Consider the following 19,503-nt stretch of genomic DNA (forward strand, 5'->3'; position numbering starts at 1 on the left):
CACTGCAAGGCTCCTAATATTGTCTACCAAAGCATATCTGACCATTTTTGGAACAAAAAATATGTTTTCAGAAAACTAGCTAGCTTTCCGCCATTTTGGGGCAGTCATATCCTGGTATCGTCACATGACTCCAAAAGCTTTCCTATATGTCACTGAGCCACTTTAAAGTCAAACTCAAGTATCTTTTAGGACATTTAAAGTGTTAGTGACACTAACTAGCACGAATGAACGATACATTCTTCTTATAAAGCTAACAATTAAAATTGTCATTTGAAAGGATTTATGTAATGTAAATTTCCCTTTATGCTTACGTCACCCGATCTTGTGAGAGAGCCCCGCCCCAACAGAAACTCCCATGACGTCACAACAGAAGAACACGGAAGTTAAGCCAAGCGACGAAACAACACAGACACAAAATTGAGTTGCTGTGTTCTTTTCTTGCCTACTACAGACAAGTAAGTTATTTTGGTCAACTTTTTTTTTACTGAAGTGAACTGTTATTAGCTTTTTGTGAGTATTTAATATTGTTTAACTCCTTCAAGTAAGTCTTATATAGAGTTAATTCGTCAAGTTTTCTCTGTCATCGAGCGAGACGAGACTTCGCCATAATGGGATCCATTCACACGTCTTTTGTGTTCATACACAAACGTAAATAATGTCATGATATCGGTCTGTCGAAGTAACCTTCCTTTAGACTTCGCTAAATAAAGTTAAGCTACGTTCCTTTTGATACTTTGAAGTTCTGCTGCAATGGTTTGGTCAAGCTCACGTGATCGGCTAACTTAGTGTGTCTGTAACTCGTGAAGGAGTCGTTCAAAAGCGTGTCGATTCGTTCACTGACTCACCCCCTGCTAGCGCCAGCTCAATTAAAACAGCAAAACCAGTTAAAATGTTTCTTGCTTTAATTATAATTAAATAAATAAAAATTAATAAAATAATTTAATTAATATGGCTGAAATAAGCAATGGTCCCAACAGTAACTCATGTAATTAGTATGATTATTAATGTTGTTATTATTATTATTATTATGCCTGAGGGTGCTCATTTCACGCCATCTTGTCCACAGGTCATCGCAATCCGCGATGCCAATAGGTTTCAAAGCGGAGAGGTTAAGAGTCAACCTCCGTCTTGTCATCCAGAGACTCAAACTCCTTGAGAAAAAGAAAAGTGAGTATCTCCCAGTATTATTTTTATTATTATTATTATTATTTTTCTCCATTACAATCATTTTGCAATGTAGGTGAACTCGCTCAAAAGGCTCGAAAAGAGATCGCAGACTATTTGTCAGCGGGAAAAGATGAGCGGGCGCGGATCCGTGTGGAGCACATCATCAGGGAGGACTACTTGGTGGAAGCCATGGAGGTCTTGGAGCTTTTCTGCGAATTGTTGCTGACACGCTTCGGGCTTATTAAGTCCATGAAGTAGGGCATCACTTTGGAAAATATTTTTTTTAATATGCAGTTGTTTAAATATTTCTGTGGTTTTTTTTTTGTTTTTTTATTTTACCAGGGAGCTGGATCCAGGTTTGCAGGAGGCGGTGTCCACCCTTATATGGGCAGCCCATCGCCTCGAGGCACAGGTGGCGGAGTTAAAGATCGTAAGTACTTTTTTGGCGAGAAATTGGCCCGAGTTTTGATATTTTGATCATACGAGCCCTCTTCCAGGTATCACAGCAGCTTTGTGCAAAATACAGCAAGGAGTACGGCAAACTATGCATGACCAACCAGATTGGTACGGTCAATGAAAGAGTGAGTATTTTTCGTCGTCTCTGTGTGGCACAAGAATGCAAAAACTCTAGTACTGTAGTACTACTAGTGTATATGTACAGTACACAGGACTCCAATCTATCTGTGGTGGTTAAGGTGGGAGGGGGGATTAAATCAAATCAAATCAACTTTATTTGTAGAGCACTTTTCCTGCAAAGATATAAAAAAATAATAAAAAATAGAAAAAAAATCTAAATATATGGTTTTAAAAAATACATAAAATATACAAAATAAACTCAATAATAAATATAAAAATGAAAAAGAATGTAAGTTAAAAAAAACAAAAGTCGCAGAATCCAAAACAAATAGTTAAAATGTGCATAACAAAATATACATATTTTGTCTGTATAAATTTGTATTTTTTTGTATTATAATGTATTTTATTTATATTTATATTATTATTATTATAATATTTTATATATTATATGTAAAAATCTAAAATGTAATTAAGAATATCAAATATTTAAATATATACAAATTAATAATAATCTAATGATACATATCGAACAAAAATATAAAAATTCTAAATATATGGTTTTAAAAATGCCTAAAATATAAAAAATAAACTCAATAATAAATATAAAAATGAAAAAGAATGTAAGCTAAAAGAAAACAAAAGCCACAGAATTCAAAGCAAATAGTTAAAATGTGCATAACAAAATATACATATTTTGTCTGTATAAATGTTTTTATTTATATTAAAACATAGTTTTTAAAAATCTAAAATGTAAGAATATAAAATATTTAAATATATACAAATTAATAATAATAATCTAATGATACATATCAGAATAAATAAAAATGTGTATAACAAAATATACATATTTTGTCTATATAAATGACTTTATTTCTATTAAAACATAGTTTTTAAAAATCTAAAATGTAAGAATATAAAATATTTAAATATATACAAATTAATAATAATAATCTAATGATACATATCAGAATAAATAAAAATGTGTATAACAAAATATACAATTTTGTCTATATGAATGATTTTTATTTCTATTAAAACATAGTTTTTAAAAATCTAAAATGTAAGAATATAAAATATTTAAATATATACATAAATAATAAATAAAATAAATAAAAATAAAATAAATAAAAATAAAATAATTAATAAATAAATTTTTCGTCGTCTCTGTGTGGCACAAGAACGCATAAGCAAAAATATTCAAGCAAAATATTCTAATCTGATATTTTCAGCTGATGAACAAAATGAGCGTGGAGGCTCCTCCCAAGATCTTGGTGGAGCGTTACCTGATTGAGATCGCCAAGAACTACAACGTTCCGTATGATGCCGACGCCATGGTGCTGGTACGTTGGCATTAAAAAATGTCGCTAGTCAGGATGATGTCATATGTTGTTTACTTACTGTTGCGTCACTTTTTTTCCGTGACAGCCCGAGGTTAGTCTCGGCAATGAAGCAGCCCTGATTGACGTAGATAATTACAAAAAGCCCGGAGGAGGCAGAGGCGGCGGCGGCGATGGTGGTGGCGGCGGCGGCGGCGGTGGGTTCACTGCTCCGGCCATGCCCATGGCTATGCCCATGCCGGTACACTTCAACTACCCACTACCTCCCAATGGAGCAGTAAGAGCATTCTTAGATTATTAGTATGTTCTGCCGCATATGAAATATGTATTTTTATGAAAATATATCCCACTGGTAAGTTCGAAATATGAGACAAAAGTTGAAATTATGAAAGGAGAAGTCTAAATTATGAGCTAAGAAGTTTTTTAAAAGTTCTAATCATGCGATAAAAAATTGAAATATGACATAAAAAGTAAAAATTATGATATGAAAAATCAAAATGATGAGACGTCAAAATTATGAGAAAATTAGCTATAAGTTATAATTATGAGATAAAGTTGAAATATAGGGCTTACTTACTGCTTACTTACTAATTATGCGATGAAAAAATTTAAATATGACATAAAAAGTAAAAAGTATGATATAAAAAATCAAAATGAGACAAATGTCAAAATTATGAGAAAATTAGCTATAATTAATACGTTATAATTATGAGATAAAGTTGAAATATTTGATTAAAAAATAATAAAATTGAGATATAATGTCGTAATTATGCGATAAAAAATTTAAATATGACATAAAAAGTAAAAATTATATAAAAAATCAAAATGATGAAAAAAATGTCAAAATTATGAGAAAATTTGCTATAATTAATAAGTTATAATTATGAGATAAAGTTGGAATATTTGATTAAAAAAATAATAAAATTGAGATATAATGTCCTAATCATGCAATAAAAAAATTAAATATGACATAAAAAGTAAAGGTCATGATATAAAAAATCAAAATGATGAGACAAATGTCAAAATTATGAGAAAATTGGTTATAATTATGAGATAAAGTTGAAATATTTGATTAAAAAATAGTAAAATTGAAATATAATGACCTAATTATGCAATAAAAAATTGAAATATGACCGAAAAAGTAAAAATGATGATATAAAAAATCTAAATGATGAGACAAATGTCAAAATTATGAGAAAATTGGCTATAATTAATAAGTTATAATTATGTGATAAAGTTGAAATATTTTATTAAAAACAATAAAATTGAGATATAGTATCGTAATTATGCGCTAAAAAAATTAAATATGAAATACTTTACAAAAAGTAAAAATTATGATATAAAAAATCAAAATGATGAGACAAATGTCAAAATGATGAGAAAAGCCAGCCAATCACAGGGCACATATAGACAAACAACCATTCACACTCACATTCATACCTATGGACAATTTGGAGTCGCTAATTAACCTAGCATGTTTTTGGAATGTGGGAGGAAACCGGAGAAAACTCGGCAAACATGCAAACGCCACACAGAGGGCGGAATTGAACTCGGGTCTCCTAGCTGTGAGGTCTGAGCGCTAACCACTCGAGCGCCGTGCAGCCTGTAATTATGACATTTTATCTCATAATTGATAATCATGACTTACCATTGGGATATATGTATATATTTTATGATTGGCGGAAACTGACTTCCATACCTTAGCATGAATATAATACAATATAATATAATATATAATACTCAGATGAAAATAGTATTTCTAAGCTAGGCTCCAAACAGGATGCATTGACTGTGTCGTTTACCTAAATTTATGATGTTTTTTTTTACATTTGCAAATTTTTCTTGTAAATTTCAGACTTTTTTCTCCTAAATTTATGATGTTTTTTTTACATTTGCAAATTTGTCTTGTAAATTTCAGACTTTTTCTCCTAAATTTATGATGTTTTTTTTTTACATTTGCTAATTTTTCTTGTAAATTTCAGACTTTTTTCCCCTAAATTTATGATGTTTTTTTGTACATTTGCAAATTTTTCTCCTACATTTCTGACTTTTTATCTCTAAATTTATGATGTTTTTTTTTTACATTTGCAAATTTTTCTTGTAAATGTCAGAGTTTTTCTCCTAAATTTATGATGTTTTTTTTTTTTTTTTTTTACATTTGCAAATTTTTTCACTTATATTTTCATTTTTTTTTCCTCATAAATTTAGGACCCATTTTCTAATGATGTTACGACTTTATTCTCGTAAATTTACGACTTTATTCGTCGTTTACCTCCAGGAAGCGTTCAATCCGGCCGTCGGATCCTACAACAGCTTCCCGCACACGGTGGGAGGAGGGCAGCCCCCCCAGCTGCCCACTTCCCCCCCCACGTACGAGTCCGTAAGTCATCCTCTTCCCCACGGACAGACGGAGAGGGCGGGGCGTCACTCAGGGAAGAGCGGTTCACTTAGCTTGACACTTTTCCTTTTCTGCATTTCTACACTTTGCCTGAGTTGGTTTAGTTCCTGCTTTGTGTGCACAGGAAGTGGCAGTATGGATTTACCTGTACTGTACTGTACTGTACTGTACTGTACTGTACTGTACTGTACTATACTGTACTGTACCCTGTACTGCAATACAACACCATGGATGAAGACGACACTTCTTCTCTTTCAGATCGATGACCTAACAGGCAAAAACTCTCTTCCTTCCCAGGCCATAGGTGAGTCCTACAGAGTGTGTATGGACTGGAGTAGTACTACTAGTGTATGTATATGTACAGTGCACAGGACTCCAATCTATCTGTGGTGGTTAAGGTGGGAGGGGGGATTAAATCAAATCAACTTTTATATGTAGAGCACTTTTCCTGCAAAGACATAAAAAAATAATAATAAAAAATAGAAAAAAATCTAAATATATGGTTTTTAAAATACATAAAATATACAAAATAAACTCAATAATAAATATAAAAATAAAAAAGAATGTAAGCTGCAAAATTCAAAACAAATAGTTAAAAGGTGCATAACAAAATATACATATTTTGTCTGTATAAATATGTTTTTATTTATATTAAAACATAGTTTTTAAAAATCTAAAACAAATGTAATTAAGAATATCAAAATATTTAAATATATACAAATTAATAATAATCTAATGTTACATATTGAACAAAAATATAAAAATTCTAAATATATGGTTTTAAAAATGCATAAAATATAAAAAATAAACAAAAGCCGCAGAATTCAAAACAAATAATTAAAATGTGCATAACAAAATATACATATTTTGTCTATATAAATGTTTTTATTTATATTAAAATTTAGTTTTTAAAAATATAAAACAAATGTAATTGAGAATATTATATCAAATATTTAAATATATACAAATTAATAATAATAATCTAATGATACATATCAGAATAAATAAAAATGTGCATAACAAAATATACATATTTTGTCTATATAAATGTTTTTATTTATATTAAAACATTTTTTAATCTAAAATGTAATTAAGAATATAAAATATTTAAATATATACAAATTAATAATAATAATCTAATGATACATATCAGAATAAATAAAAAATAAATATACATATGTTTTTTTAGAAATGTAAATAATTACTATAATTACGAAATACATAAAAATTCTAAATCTGTAGTTTAAAAAAATACATAAAATATAAAACAAATTCACTAAATAAATACAAAAATATGTGGAGAAGAAGTGAGTTCCGAGGAGAAAGGGGCGCTGTCCCGACCCCCAGTTTCAGCGCTAGGTCAGGAGGTTAGCATCAGAGGAGCGGTGTTTACAAATTTTTCTCGTACATTTCTGACTTTTTTTTTTCAAATTTATGATGTTTTTTTTTTTTACATTTGCAAATTTTTCTTGTAAATTTCAGACCTTTTTCTCCTAAATTTGTGATGTTTTTTTTACATTTGCAAATTTTTTGTGTAAATTTCAGACTTTTTTTCTCCTAAATTTATGATGTTTTTTTTTTTACATTTGCAAATTTTTCTTGTAAATTTCAGACTTTTTTCTCCTAAATTTGTGATGTATTTTTTTTACATTTGCAAAGTTTTCTTGTAAATTTCAGACTTTTTTTCTCCTAAATTTATGATGTTTTTTTTTTACATTTGCAAATTTTTTCACGTATATTTTTGACTTTTTTTCTCATAAATTTAGGACCCATTTTCTAATGATGTTACGACTTTATTCTCTTAAATTTACAACTTTATTCTTGAAATAATTTTTATGTTTTTTTTTTCTCAGAAATATATAACTTTTTTGTCAGAAATGTGCAACTTTATAAATTTGTAAATTTGTGACATTTTTCTGGCAAATTTATTACTTTTTTTCTGATAAATTTTAATTATTTTTTTTTTGTAAATTTCCAACTTTATTGTTGGAATCTCAGATTATTTTCTTGCCAATGTGGCCGTAATACTGCGTCATGAAGCTAACCGGCATTTTCTTGTAAATTTCAGACTTTTTCTCCTAAATGTCTGATTTTTTTTTTACATTTGCAAATTTTTCTTGTAAATTTCAGACTTTTTTCTCCTAAATTTGTGATGTATTTTTTTTACATTTGCAATTTTTTTGTGTAAATTTCAGACTTTTTTCTCCTAAATTTATGATGTTTTTTTTTTTTTTTTTTACATTTGCAAATTTTTTCACGTATATTTTTGACTTTTTTTCTCATAAATTTAGGACCCATTTTCAAATGATGTTACGACTTTATTCTCTTAAATTTACAACTTTATTCTTGAAATAATTTTTATGTTTTTTTTTTTTCTCAGAAATGTATAACTTTTTTGTCAGAAATGTGCAACTTTATAAATGTGTAAATTTGTGACATTTTTCTGGCGAATTTATTACTTTTTTTCTGATAAATTTTAATCTTTTTTTTTTGTAAATTTCCAACTTTATTGTTGGAATCTCAGATTATTTTCTTGCCAATGTGGCCCTAATACTGCGTCGTGAAGCTAACCGGCATCCGTTCCATATTTTTATATCTTGTATTTTCTTCTTCTTCAACCAGGTTCAGCGCTAGGTCAGGAGATTAGCATCAGCGTAGCGGTGTTTACGTAGATTCCTGCAGATTGACGAAAAAGAAACTTAAAATTTGACGTCCTTCCCCTCCGTGTTTTGTAGCTCCCTCATCACGCATATACGACAACAAAGTTCTACCGGACCTTCCTTCTGTCCCCGACACGCTCCCGCCATCCTACGGCAACAAGACCGCCGCTTCGGACGACATCGACTTTGATGACCTTTCCCGCCGCTTTGAGGAGCTGAAGAAGAAGACCTAAGAGTTAGCGTTCCTCTGGCTTTGGAAGACCATCAGTAGGAAGTAACACAACAATACATTTACCCTTATATAGTACTTACTTAGACTTCAATTCATGTTATATCCGATACTTTATATATATTTTACTTTCTGGAGTTACCTAGTCTCGTTTGTTTCGCTTTGTGTGACAATGAAATGCGGTCTTTCAAATTTAACAATGGTTGTCTCGAGATGTAATCTCTTGCCACTTTTCATCCCCGAACCCGTCTAGCAAGACGCACCCGTCGGTTCAGCTTGCACAATGTTTGTGTAACAAGGTTTCTGTTGCTATATATCTTCACACGGTGAGCGGCCATGACGCATACGATTGATAAAAAACACAGGTTTCCTGTTTCTGTTACTCTTATGGAGCTCTTAAGCTGCATATGTTTTTTTTAATGAAATATCTTTTATGGATATTTGTGATTAGAATTTAAACCTAATTATGTAAGTAATTTAAGTAAAAAACTAAACTTTGTCAGAGCCCAATATTGAAAAGTTAAATGGTTAGCCACTCTGCTAGCCACCACTAGATGGCGGCTCAACCTAATTAAAGTAGCGATTAAAGTGACTAAAACAACCAGTCACTAGTCCACATGTGACTAGTAGCTAGTTTTTTTACTAGCCTTTAAAAAAAATAGGTTTTACTACTGAGGCCACCGCAATAAGTCATTACAAAGCCACCCGGACATTAGCCGTATACTAGCTTACATATGAAAACAAATGTTCACAACAAAGTATCGCGATATTTCTTGTTGGGTAATGGGATTCAAGATGGCTGAAAAGAATCTGTTTGTAATGGACAGCAATGTACGATAACACAGGTGTCCTGCTTCTGTTACTCTTATGGAGCTCTTAAGCTGCAAATGTTTTTTTATGAAATATCTTTTACATGTAAATACTGATGTCATAGTTCTCCGTATTTGCTTTAATCGTGTCAATCGAGGATGGATACATATTCATAAGTTTACAGCACCGTAAAGAGATGCTATAGCTACTATGGAGGAGGGTTAAAAACACTACCAAAAACTGTTATTACTATAAGCTGATTTTACTATGTACAATAAAAATGACCATTTTCATCTGCATCATTTATGGACATTTGTGATTAGAATTTAAACCTAATTATGTAAGTAGTTCAAGTAAAAAAAATAAACTTTGTGAGAGCCCAATATTGAAAAGTTAAATGGTTAGCCACTCTGCTAGCCACCACTAGATGGCGGCTCAACGTAATTAAAGTGGCGATTAAAGTGACTAAAACAACCAGTCACTAGTCCACATGTGACTAATAGCTATTTTTTTAACTAGCCTTTTTAAAAAAAAACATCGGTTTTACTGCTGAGGCCACCGCAATAAGTCATTAAAAAGCCACCCGGACATTAGCCATATACTAGCTTACATATGAAAACAAATGTTCCAACAAAGTATCGCGAGATTTCTTGTTGGGTATGGGATTCAAGATGGCTGAAAAGAATCCGTTTGTAATGGACACCTATGTACGATAACACAGGTTTCCTGCTTCTGTTACTCTTATGGAGCTCTTAAGATGCAAATGTTTTTTATGAAATATCTTTTACATGTAAATACTGATGTCATAGTTCTCCGTATTTGACTTAATCGTGTCCATCGAGGATGGATACATGTTCATAAGTTTACAGCACCGTAAAGCTACTATGGAGGAGGGTTAAAAACACTACCAAAAACTGTTATTACTATAAGCTGATTTTACTCTGTACAATAAAAATTACCATTTAATTTGCAAAAAATGTCAATTTTCATCTGCATCCTTTATGGACATTTATGAATTTAAACCTAATTATGTAAGTAGTTTAAGTAAAAAACAAAATTTTGTGAGAGCCCAATATTGAAAAGTTAAATGGTTAGCCATTCTGCTAGCCACCACTAGATGGCGGCTCAACGTAATTAAAGTAGCGATTAAAGTGACTAAAACAACCAGTCACTAGTCCACATGTGACTAGTAGCTAGTTTTTTTCTAGTTTTTTTTTTTAAGGCTAGTTTTACTACTGAGGCCACCGCAATAAGTCATTACAAAGCCACCCGGACATTAGCCATATACTAGCTTACATATGAAAACAAATGTTCCAACAAAGTATCGCGAGATTTCCTGTTGGGTAATGGGATTCAAGATGGCTGAAAAGAATCCGTTTGTAATGTACAGCTATGTACGATAACCAAGGCAACCTTTTTTTGTATCGCTTCAAAGTCGGAGGTGGACATACACAAAAAATGAGTATAGTTTTTAAATAATATGATAAATTGTGCTGTCATGGATTTGGACGCTTCTGATTTGTTTGAAAAATCATTTTTGAACTTCACCTCGTTGGTTCTACTCGTCCAAGCCTCAAGGTTAGTATCACGCTCAGACAATTCAAACACTTGCTAACACTATTTTGAATGTGTTTTTATTTGCTACAATTCATTGGTTTCTGTTAAATCTGCCCCAATAAAAACGACATATAAAAAGCACTTGATTTAAGTACTTAATTTGTAAATTCAAAGATGCAAAAATGTATTTATTATAATCACAGTAAGATGCACTCCACTCGGGATCAAAGTCTTGGGTGAGCTTTAGCCTAAGCTGACAAATAATGTCAAAATAATGTCTATCATACAGTTCCACATTAATATATTACAATTATATTGTCCAAACCAACCCAGAATTACTTATAATGTACAGAGGAACCCCAGTTCGCTAAACAAAATGGCGACCGGAACAGGAAGTCATCCGTGCATTATGTCAACAACAATGGACTCTCAAAAACGTCAACACCAAACATGTTTTTTATATTTTTACATACATAAATAAATTCTAAATGTATATAAATGATGAATAAACGGAATAAATCAACATTTAATGGTACTTTTACATTTTTTGTAGACATAACTGACACAAATGGATCACCTTCTCTCTTCAATCATGTCTTTCAAAAGAGCTAAAACTAACCTTAAATGTTTAATTAGCCTTTTTATTCATAATTTATATGTATGTTGTTTGTTTTATGTATGTTAAACTATTACTTGTAAGACATTTGTAAGACATAACAAAGGTTACACTGTAATGTGCAACTGGAATTGTTTACATAGTATATATTTATACATATTTTGGTGATGGCGGTTGGAACGGAGTATTAGGGTCACATTGAGAAAAAAAAATCTTAAAATTTTTTTTTTGTTTTAATTTACTACTTTATTTTTGTAAATTTGCAACTATTTTGCTCACAAATTGTACAATTTATTGTCCTGTGACTTATGTGAACTTTTTTTTGTGAATGTGAATTTTTTCTCGTACATTTATGACTTTATTTTTGTAAATTTGCAACTATTTTTCTCACAAATTGTACAATTTATTGTCTTGTGACTTATGTGAACTTTTTTTGTGAATCTCAGACTTTATTCTGGAAGTCTTTTAATACTCCCTCGAAGCGGGCATTGCTTGAGACAGCTATGAAATAGGAGAACTTTTTTTTTTTGTAGTTTTATGACTTTTTGTACATTTGCAAATTTTTCTCGTACATTTCTGATTTTTTTCTCTTAAATTTATGATGTTTTTTTTAATTAGCAAATTTTTCTTGTAAATTATCAGACTTTTTCTCCTAAATTTATGATGTTTTTTTTTACATTTGCAAATTTTTCTTGTAAATTTCAAACTTTTTTCTCCTAAATTTATGATGGTTTTTTTTACATTTGCAAATTTTTCTTGTAAATTTCAGACATTTTTCTCCTAAATTTATGATGTTTTTTTTTTTACATTTGCAAATTTTTCTTGTAAATTTCAGACTTTTATCTCCTAAATTTATGTTTTTTGTTTTTTTTTGTTACATTTGCAATTTTTTTCACGTATATTTTCGACTGTTTTTCTCATAAATTTAGGACCCATTTTCTAATGATGTTACGACTTTATTCTCGTAAATTTTTACAACTTTATGCTTGAAATAATTTTTATGGCTTTTTTTTTTTCTCAGAAAGGTATAACTTTTTTGTCAAACTTGTGCAACTTTATTCCTGTAAATTTGTGACATTTTTCTGGCAAATTTATTACTTTTTTCTGGTAAAATTTCGACTTTTTTTTCATAAATTTCCAACTTTATTCTTGGAATCTCAGATTATTTTCTTCCCAATACTGCGTCGTGAAGCTAACTGGCATCCGTTCCATATTTACAGCCAATTTTTTAATCTTCTATTTTCTTCCTCCAGTTCAGTTGTTGGCTCGACAATCCATGAATCCTTAAGCGGCATTCACTGGGAAGCACACACAATGTGAAATTTATTCCGCTAGACAGAACCAGAAGGAAAAAAAGGTTGAGGGTGTTTTGCAGTCTCCTCAGAGCGAATCCCTGCCAGAGTAACGCCTGCACTTGTCTTCTTGTTCTGTTCAATGAAAGAGACACAGCAGTCAGTCAGTCAGTCGGTATCACAGCACCAAGTGTTGATACCCTACAGTACGCTCAGGAGGAAATCCATCCCTTCTGTAACCATGGTTACATGGCATCCCTCGGCCAAGTGGAACGGGTGCCTCTACTTTATGAATTATGAATGAGAAGTCTGGATTGATATGACCAAAAAAAAAACAAAAAAACTTATTTCGCCTTCCTAAAGTTGTCCGCTGTTGTACATTTCTTTATCGGTACACGCCACTTCCTAAATATATAATTTAAAATTATATGTTTATAATTAGCAGTAATTTTACAAGAATAAAATAAAACAGAAAAATGTATAAAAAATAGAGAAAAAATAGAGAAAAAATTTTATTTTATGACTTTTAAGAAAGCATCTTTTGTAAATTTTTTTCTTACCAAAAATTGTTATAGTAGCATAAAGTTGAAATATTAAATACAAAAGATGCTTTTTTTTAAAAAGTCATAATATTATGACATATAAACAAAATAATAATTTTTGACAGAAAAAAACAGAAAATAGAAAAAAATAGAGAAATAAAATAGAGAAAAAAAATAGAGAAAAAAATTAATTATTTTCTTACAAAACATTATTATAGTAGCATAAAGTTGAAATATTAAATACAAAATATGCTTTTTTAAAAATAATAATATTATGACATATAAACAAAATAATCATTTTTGAAAAATTAGCTTGTGGAAAAAGGTAGAATCATGCCAGAATTTTAAAAAAATTGTCATTTTACAAGAATAAAGTCAAAATATTAAGAGAAAATTATTATATTATGAGGAAAAATAATGTAATTTTAGTTGCATAAAATTGAAATACCAGGACAAAAAGAATATATTTAATATATATATATATATATATATAAGTTGTGATATGAGAGACAAATAAAGTGGTGATTCTGTGAGAATTGGGTTGCAAGAATAAAGTCAAAATATTATGAGAATAAAGTTGTAATTATAAGAAGAATTTTTATTTTTTTTAATGTGAAATTGTTGGAAAAACAACTGTAATTTTAGAGGAATAAAGTCAAAATGTCGAGAAAAAAATCTTAACAAGAAAAGGTCGCAATTTTACGAGAATGACGTAATACTATGAGGAAAAATAACATCTTAGTAGCAGAAAAAAGTATCACAGAAAAGATACAAAATCATAATATTTTGAGAAACAAAACAAAGTTTTGATTTTTTTGGGGGGGAAAATTTATATTAAAGACATAATTCCTTACCCGACAAAATCTGTTCGATTTCTTCAGTTTCCTCCACAGCGACAGGTTTAAGCAACAGAGCGAAAAAGACAGCAACTCCAATCACCTTGAAATGCAAATACAAAATAAATGTTACTATATCATATGAACTGTGCTATCCATACACAAATATCAAACAAAAAAAAATTAACAAAAAAATTAAGCAAATTGTACATATTCTTGACCTAAATTATTTATTATTTATTATTTATTATTTATTATTTATTATTTATTATTTATCATTTATTATTTATTATTTATTATTTATTATTTATTATTTATTATTTATTATTTATTATTTATTATTTATTATTTATTATTTATTATTACACGGGAGCCAGGCAACATTTCGTTGGCAATTTCACTGCTGTGTTATTGTGCAATGACAATAATGTATGTTGTTGTCTAACATGCAAATTCCACACAGAGATGGCGGGGGGTGGAATTGAACTCGGGTCTCCTAGCCTGCGAGGCCTGCGTGCTAACCACAGCCCTGACTCACAATCGCGCGATAAACGAAGGGGATATTGTAACCGGGAGCGACGAGTAATGAGGTTGATCATTGACTTTTTGTATAAAATTTGTAGTTGTTCCAAAATGTTGTGTTGCTGCTGGATGTTCATCATATCCGAGTGATACTTTAAGTTTGTTTTCTTTTGCAAAACAGGAAGGAAGAATGACTACTATGGCAAAGTTGCCACAAAACAGAGGTGGACCAACCTGCTTTTCATTCATTCAGCCAATCACAGGGCACATATAGACAAACAACCATTCACACTCACATTCATACCTATGGACAATTTGGAGTCGCTAATTAACCTAGCATGTTTTTTTTTGGAATGTGGGAGGAAACCGGAGTATTTATTTATTATTTATTATTTATTATTTATTATTTATTATTTATTATTTATTATTTATTATTTATTATTTATTATTTATTATTTATTATTTATTATTTATTATTTATTATTTATTACTTTTTGTATAAAATTTGTAATTGTTCCAAAATGTTGTGTTGCTGCTGGATGTTCATCATATCCGAGTGATACTTTAAGTTTGTTTTCTTAGCATGTTTTTGGAATGTGGGAGGAAACCGTATTAATTATTAATTATTAATTATCAATTATCAATTATCAATTATCTATTATCTATTATCTATTATTTATTATTTATTATTTATTATTTATTATTTATTATTTATTATTTATTATTTATTATTTATTATTTATTATTTATTATTTATTAATAATTATTTATTATTTATTATTTATTATTTATTAATGAGGTTAATTATTGACTTTTTGTATAAAATTTGTAGTTGTTCCAAAATGTTGTGTTGCTGCTGGATGTTCATCATATCCGAGTGATACTTTAAGTTTGTTTTCTTAGCATGTTTTTGGAATGTGGGAGGAAACCGTATTAATTATTAATTATCAATTATCATTTATCAATTATCTATTATCTATTATCTATTATCTATTATCTATTATCTATTATTTATTATTCATTATTTATTATTAATTATTATTTATTATTTATTATTAATTAATAATTATTTATTATTAATTATTTATTATTTATTAATGAGGTTAATTATTGACTTTTTGTATAAAATTTGTAGTTGTTCCAAAATGTTGTGTTGCTGCTGGATGTTCATCATATCCGAGTTATACTTTAAGTTTGTTTTCTTAGCATGTTTTTGGAATGTGGGAGGAAACCGTATTAATTATTAATTATCAATTATCATTTATCAATTATCTATTATCTATTATCTATTATCTATTATCTATTATCTATTATTTATTATTCATTATTTATTATTAATTATTTATTATTTATTATTAATTATTAATTAATAATTATTTATTATTAATTATTTATTATTTATTAATGAGGTTAATTATTGACTTTTTGTATAAAATTTGTAGTTGTTCCAAAATGTTGTGTTGCTGCTGGATGTTCATCATATCCGAGTGATACTATAAGTTTGTTTTCTTTTGCAAAACAGGAAGGAAGAATGACTACTAAGTCATGTTTTGGAAACACTTATTCCGAGAATTATGCACGTTACACAAACATCTTTTCATATTGGGTTGCTATAATTTGCATAATTTGCATAATTTGGACCAACCTTGAGAGGCTGTAATATGAAGATGCTCTGGAAGAGGGACAACCCCAGAGACATGATCCACTTAACGGACTTTCCTCTGCCGTAGTCAAACCCATAGAGTAACGTGAAAAAAGTAGACACGGCGCTGAGGGAAAGCAACAGGAACCACCCGAGGAACACGCACCACCACGGTAACCAGCACCCCATCGTCGGCCGCTTCTTCTTCTTCTTCACGACAGGAAACGGGCTGCACAGCAGAAGAATAATCAAAGATAACGAATAATACGACAACTCATGCTAATATTTGAGCTAGTGGAGCTAACCAGTATGCCAAGTGACTGCTGAAGACCATGTCGGTCTTGCGCACCAGAAGGTTAGTCAAGTCTAATGCTTGTTTGTACTCTGAAATCAGGAAGTTCTTCTCGTCGAACATCTCCAGGCACATTAGGAGGTGACAAAGTGCGGCTAGGAGGAATTTGCTGCAGTAAACCCAGTGAAGGTCACTTTCAGTTTCACCTTCACACACACATTAAAAACACAAATATTAGCTCTTTTTTGTACGTTTCCTCACTCTTTGTATGAGTACTACCTTGTATAGTATGGATTAATTCATGTATTTTATTCAAGGCCGTGCAGAGATCAGTCGCAGATTCCAAAATGTGCGTTTTCTCCATTTTGTTGCGTTGACTTCTGCTCACCAGAAATAGGACCTTCTCGGTTTCCTGGGAAGGACAAACAACAAATAATCAATGTGAGTGCATGATCAAAACATTGACTTAAGTCATATCTACTGGAGTAAGTCAAACAATAATAAGGGTATGCCCTGGATTGGTCACCAGCCAATTTAATTAATTTTAATTTTAATTTTAATTTTAATTTTAATTTTAATTTTAATTTTAATTTTAATTTTAATTTTAATTTTAATTTTAATTTTAATTTTAATTTTAATTTTAATTTTAATTTTAATTTTAATTTTAATTTTAATTTTAATTTTAATTTTAATTTTAATTTTAATTAATAAATATAATTTAATTAATTTAATTTATTTTAATTTTAATTTCTACTGCTTTTCTTCACGAGGGTCGCGTGGGGAGGTGGAGCCACCCTAGACTGGTCGCCAGCTAATCACAGGGCACATATAGACAAATAATTTAATTTAATTTAATTTAATTTAATTTAATTTAATTTAATTTAATTTAATTTAATTTAATTTAATTTAATTTAATTTAATTTAATTTAATTTAATTTAATTTCTTTTATTACCTATGAATTAATTTTAATTTTTATTTTAATTTTCTACTGCTTTTCTTCACGAGGGTCGCGGGGGTGCTGGAGCCTATCCCAGCTTAAATTAATTTAATTTAATTTAATTTAATTTAATTTAATTTAATTTAATTTAATTTAATTTAATTTAATTTAATTTAATTTAATTTAATTTAATTTAATTTAATTTAATTTAATTTAAAGCACTTGTCCAGACAAGTCGAAAAACAAGTTGTAAATTTACAAGAATCAAGTTGTAATATTATGAAGAAAAATAATTTTTTAATAATTTAATTTAATTTAATTTTCTACTGCTTTTCTTCACAGGGGGTGCTGGAGCCTATCCCAGCTGTTTTTGGGCGAGAGGCGGGGTACACCCTGGACTGGTTTAATTTAATTTAATTTAATTTAAAATTTAATTTAAAATTTAATTTAAAATTTAAGTCAAAAAACAAGTTGTAAATTTACAAGAATCAAGTTGTAATATTATGAAGAAAAATTATTTTTTACTAATTTAATTTAATTTTCTACTGCTTTTCTTCACGAGGGTCGCAGGGGGTGCTGGAGCGTATCCCAGCTGTCTTCGGGCGAGAGGCGGGGTACACCCTGGACTGGTTTGGTTTAATTTAATTTAATTTAATTTAATTTAATTTAATTTTATTTTATTTTATTTTATTTTATTTTATTTTATTTTATTTTATTTTATTTTATTTTATTTTATTTTATTTTATTTTATTTTATTTTATTTTATTTTATTTTATTTTATTTTATTTTATTTTATTTTATTTTATTTTATTTTATTTTATTTTATTATTTTATTTAATTTAATTTAATTTATAGCACTTGTCCAGACAAACAACAAATCAATGTGAGCATACATAATCAAAACATTGACCTAAATCATATCCACTGGAGTAATCCAAACAATAATAATAATAAATGCTATTCATGTTACAAAACGCACCTTCAGAATGGTTGGCATGGTAACCAACTGCCGTTTCAAGGTTTCCTCTGAGATGTTTCTATGAGACTTGGAAACCACGCGGGGTCTGATGCTTCGGAAGATGGTAATGATGAGGATGTTTATTGGAAACATGAGAAGACCGCTCTCGACGCCCACCATGATGTCCTGCCAGGTGACCTGCAGTGAACCTGGGCAGGGTCGGCGTAGAACCAGCAGCAACACGGAGTTAGAAGTGACATGCAAACGGTGTGTAATGCACAGAACCTGGACCTGGACCTGGAGAGGCGGGGTACACCCTGGACTGGTTTGGTTTGGTTTGGTTTAATTTAATTTAATTTAATTTAATTTAATTTAATTTAATTTAATTTAATTTAATTTAATTTAATTTAATTTAATTTAATTTAATTTAATTTAATTTAATTTAATTTAATTTAATTTAATTTAATTTAATTTAATTTATTCATTTTCTACCGCTTTTCTTCACGAAGGTTGCGGGGGGTGCTGGAGCCTATCCCAGCTGTCTTTGGGCGAGAGGCGGGGTACACCCTGGACTGGTTTAATTTATTTAATTTAATTTTAAAAAGTTGTAAATGTACAAGAATCAAGTTGTAATATTATGAAGAAAAATAATTTTTTAATAATTTAATTTTATTTAATTTTCTACTGCTTTTCTTCACGAGGGTCGCGGGGGGTGCTGGAGCCTATCCCAGCTGTTTTTGGCCGAGAGGCGAAGTACACCCTGGACTGGTATTTAATTTAATTTAATTTTATTTAATTTTATTTAATTTTATTAAAAAAATGTAAATTTACAAGAATCAAGTTGTAATATTATGAAGATTTTTTTTAAATAATTTAATTTAATTTAATTTAATAAAAAAAATGTAAATTTACAAGAATCACGTTGTAATATTATGAAGAATTTTTTTTTAAATAATTTAATTTAATTTAATTTTCTCCTGCTTTTCTTCACAAGGGTCGCGGGGGGTGCTGGAGCCTATCCCAGCTGTATTCGGGCGAGAGGCGGGGTACACCCTGGACTGGTCGCCAGCCAATGACAGGGCACATATAGACAAATTATTTTATTTTATTTTATTTTATTTTATTTTATTT

At 29.6% G+C, this 19,503-nt stretch overlaps 2 protein-coding genes across 5 annotated transcripts in view; one reads left to right on the forward strand and one right to left on the reverse strand.

The window, feature by feature from the left end:
• The first annotated feature begins 307 nt into the window (after positions 1-307).
• LOC131132413 (IST1 homolog) lies at positions 308-10,393 on the forward strand. Of its 4 annotated transcripts, none has more exons than XM_058078016.1 (10): positions 308-455; positions 1,067-1,167; positions 1,241-1,421; positions 1,510-1,597; positions 1,665-1,748; positions 2,973-3,083; positions 3,169-3,357; positions 5,359-5,460; positions 5,737-5,782; positions 8,214-10,393. In XM_058078016.1, exons 2-10 carry the CDS (start codon positions 1,083-1,085, stop codon positions 8,369-8,371), a joined length of 1,044 nt encoding a protein of 347 aa, XP_057933999.1. In that variant the 5' UTR covers positions 308-455; positions 1,067-1,082; the 3' UTR covers positions 8,372-10,393. The 4 variants fall into 4 exon arrangements, with proteins under 4 accessions (XP_057933999.1, XP_057934000.1, XP_057933997.1 ...); XM_058078017.1 differs by having other exon boundaries at positions 3,169-3,321; XM_058078014.1 differs by having other exon boundaries at positions 5,359-5,782.
• A 25-nt stretch (positions 10,394-10,418) lies between these two features.
• Positions 10,419-19,503, reverse strand: part of pkd1l3 (polycystic kidney disease 1-like 3) — an 11,643-nt gene continuing 2,558 nt past the window's right edge. Inside the window, exons 5-10 of the mRNA XM_058078013.1 lie at positions 18,394-18,581; positions 16,756-16,888; positions 16,490-16,682; positions 16,188-16,413; positions 14,039-14,123; positions 10,419-12,777 (exon numbers count right to left, since the gene is read on the reverse strand). Of these exons, the coding sequence (XP_057933996.1) occupies positions 12,731-12,777; positions 14,039-14,123; positions 16,188-16,413; positions 16,490-16,682; positions 16,756-16,888; positions 18,394-18,581 (872 nt within the window). The 3' untranslated portion in view covers positions 10,419-12,730. The remainder of the gene's footprint in view (positions 12,778-14,038; positions 14,124-16,187; positions 16,414-16,489; positions 16,683-16,755; positions 16,889-18,393; positions 18,582-19,503) is intronic.

This window comes from Doryrhamphus excisus, chromosome 7 (assembly GCF_030265055.1).
Source record: "Doryrhamphus excisus isolate RoL2022-K1 chromosome 7, RoL_Dexc_1.0, whole genome shotgun sequence".
Taxonomy (NCBI): Eukaryota; Metazoa; Chordata; class Actinopteri; order Syngnathiformes; family Syngnathidae; genus Doryrhamphus; species Doryrhamphus excisus.

Excerpts from the sequence above, each read along its gene's own strand:
- LOC131132413 (XM_058078014.1), top strand. The coding sequence starts at position 1,083 with ATGCCAATAGGTTTCAAAGCGGAGAGGTTAAGAGTCAACCTCCGTCTT. Across the intron at positions 1,422-1,509 it reads GGGCTTATTAAGTCCATGAA|GGAGCTGGATCCAGGTTTGC; the intron begins GTAGGGCATCAC and ends TTATTTTACCAG. Across the intron at positions 1,749-2,972 it reads TTGGTACGGTCAATGAAAGA|CTGATGAACAAAATGAGCGT; the intron begins GTGAGTATTTTT and ends TGATATTTTCAG.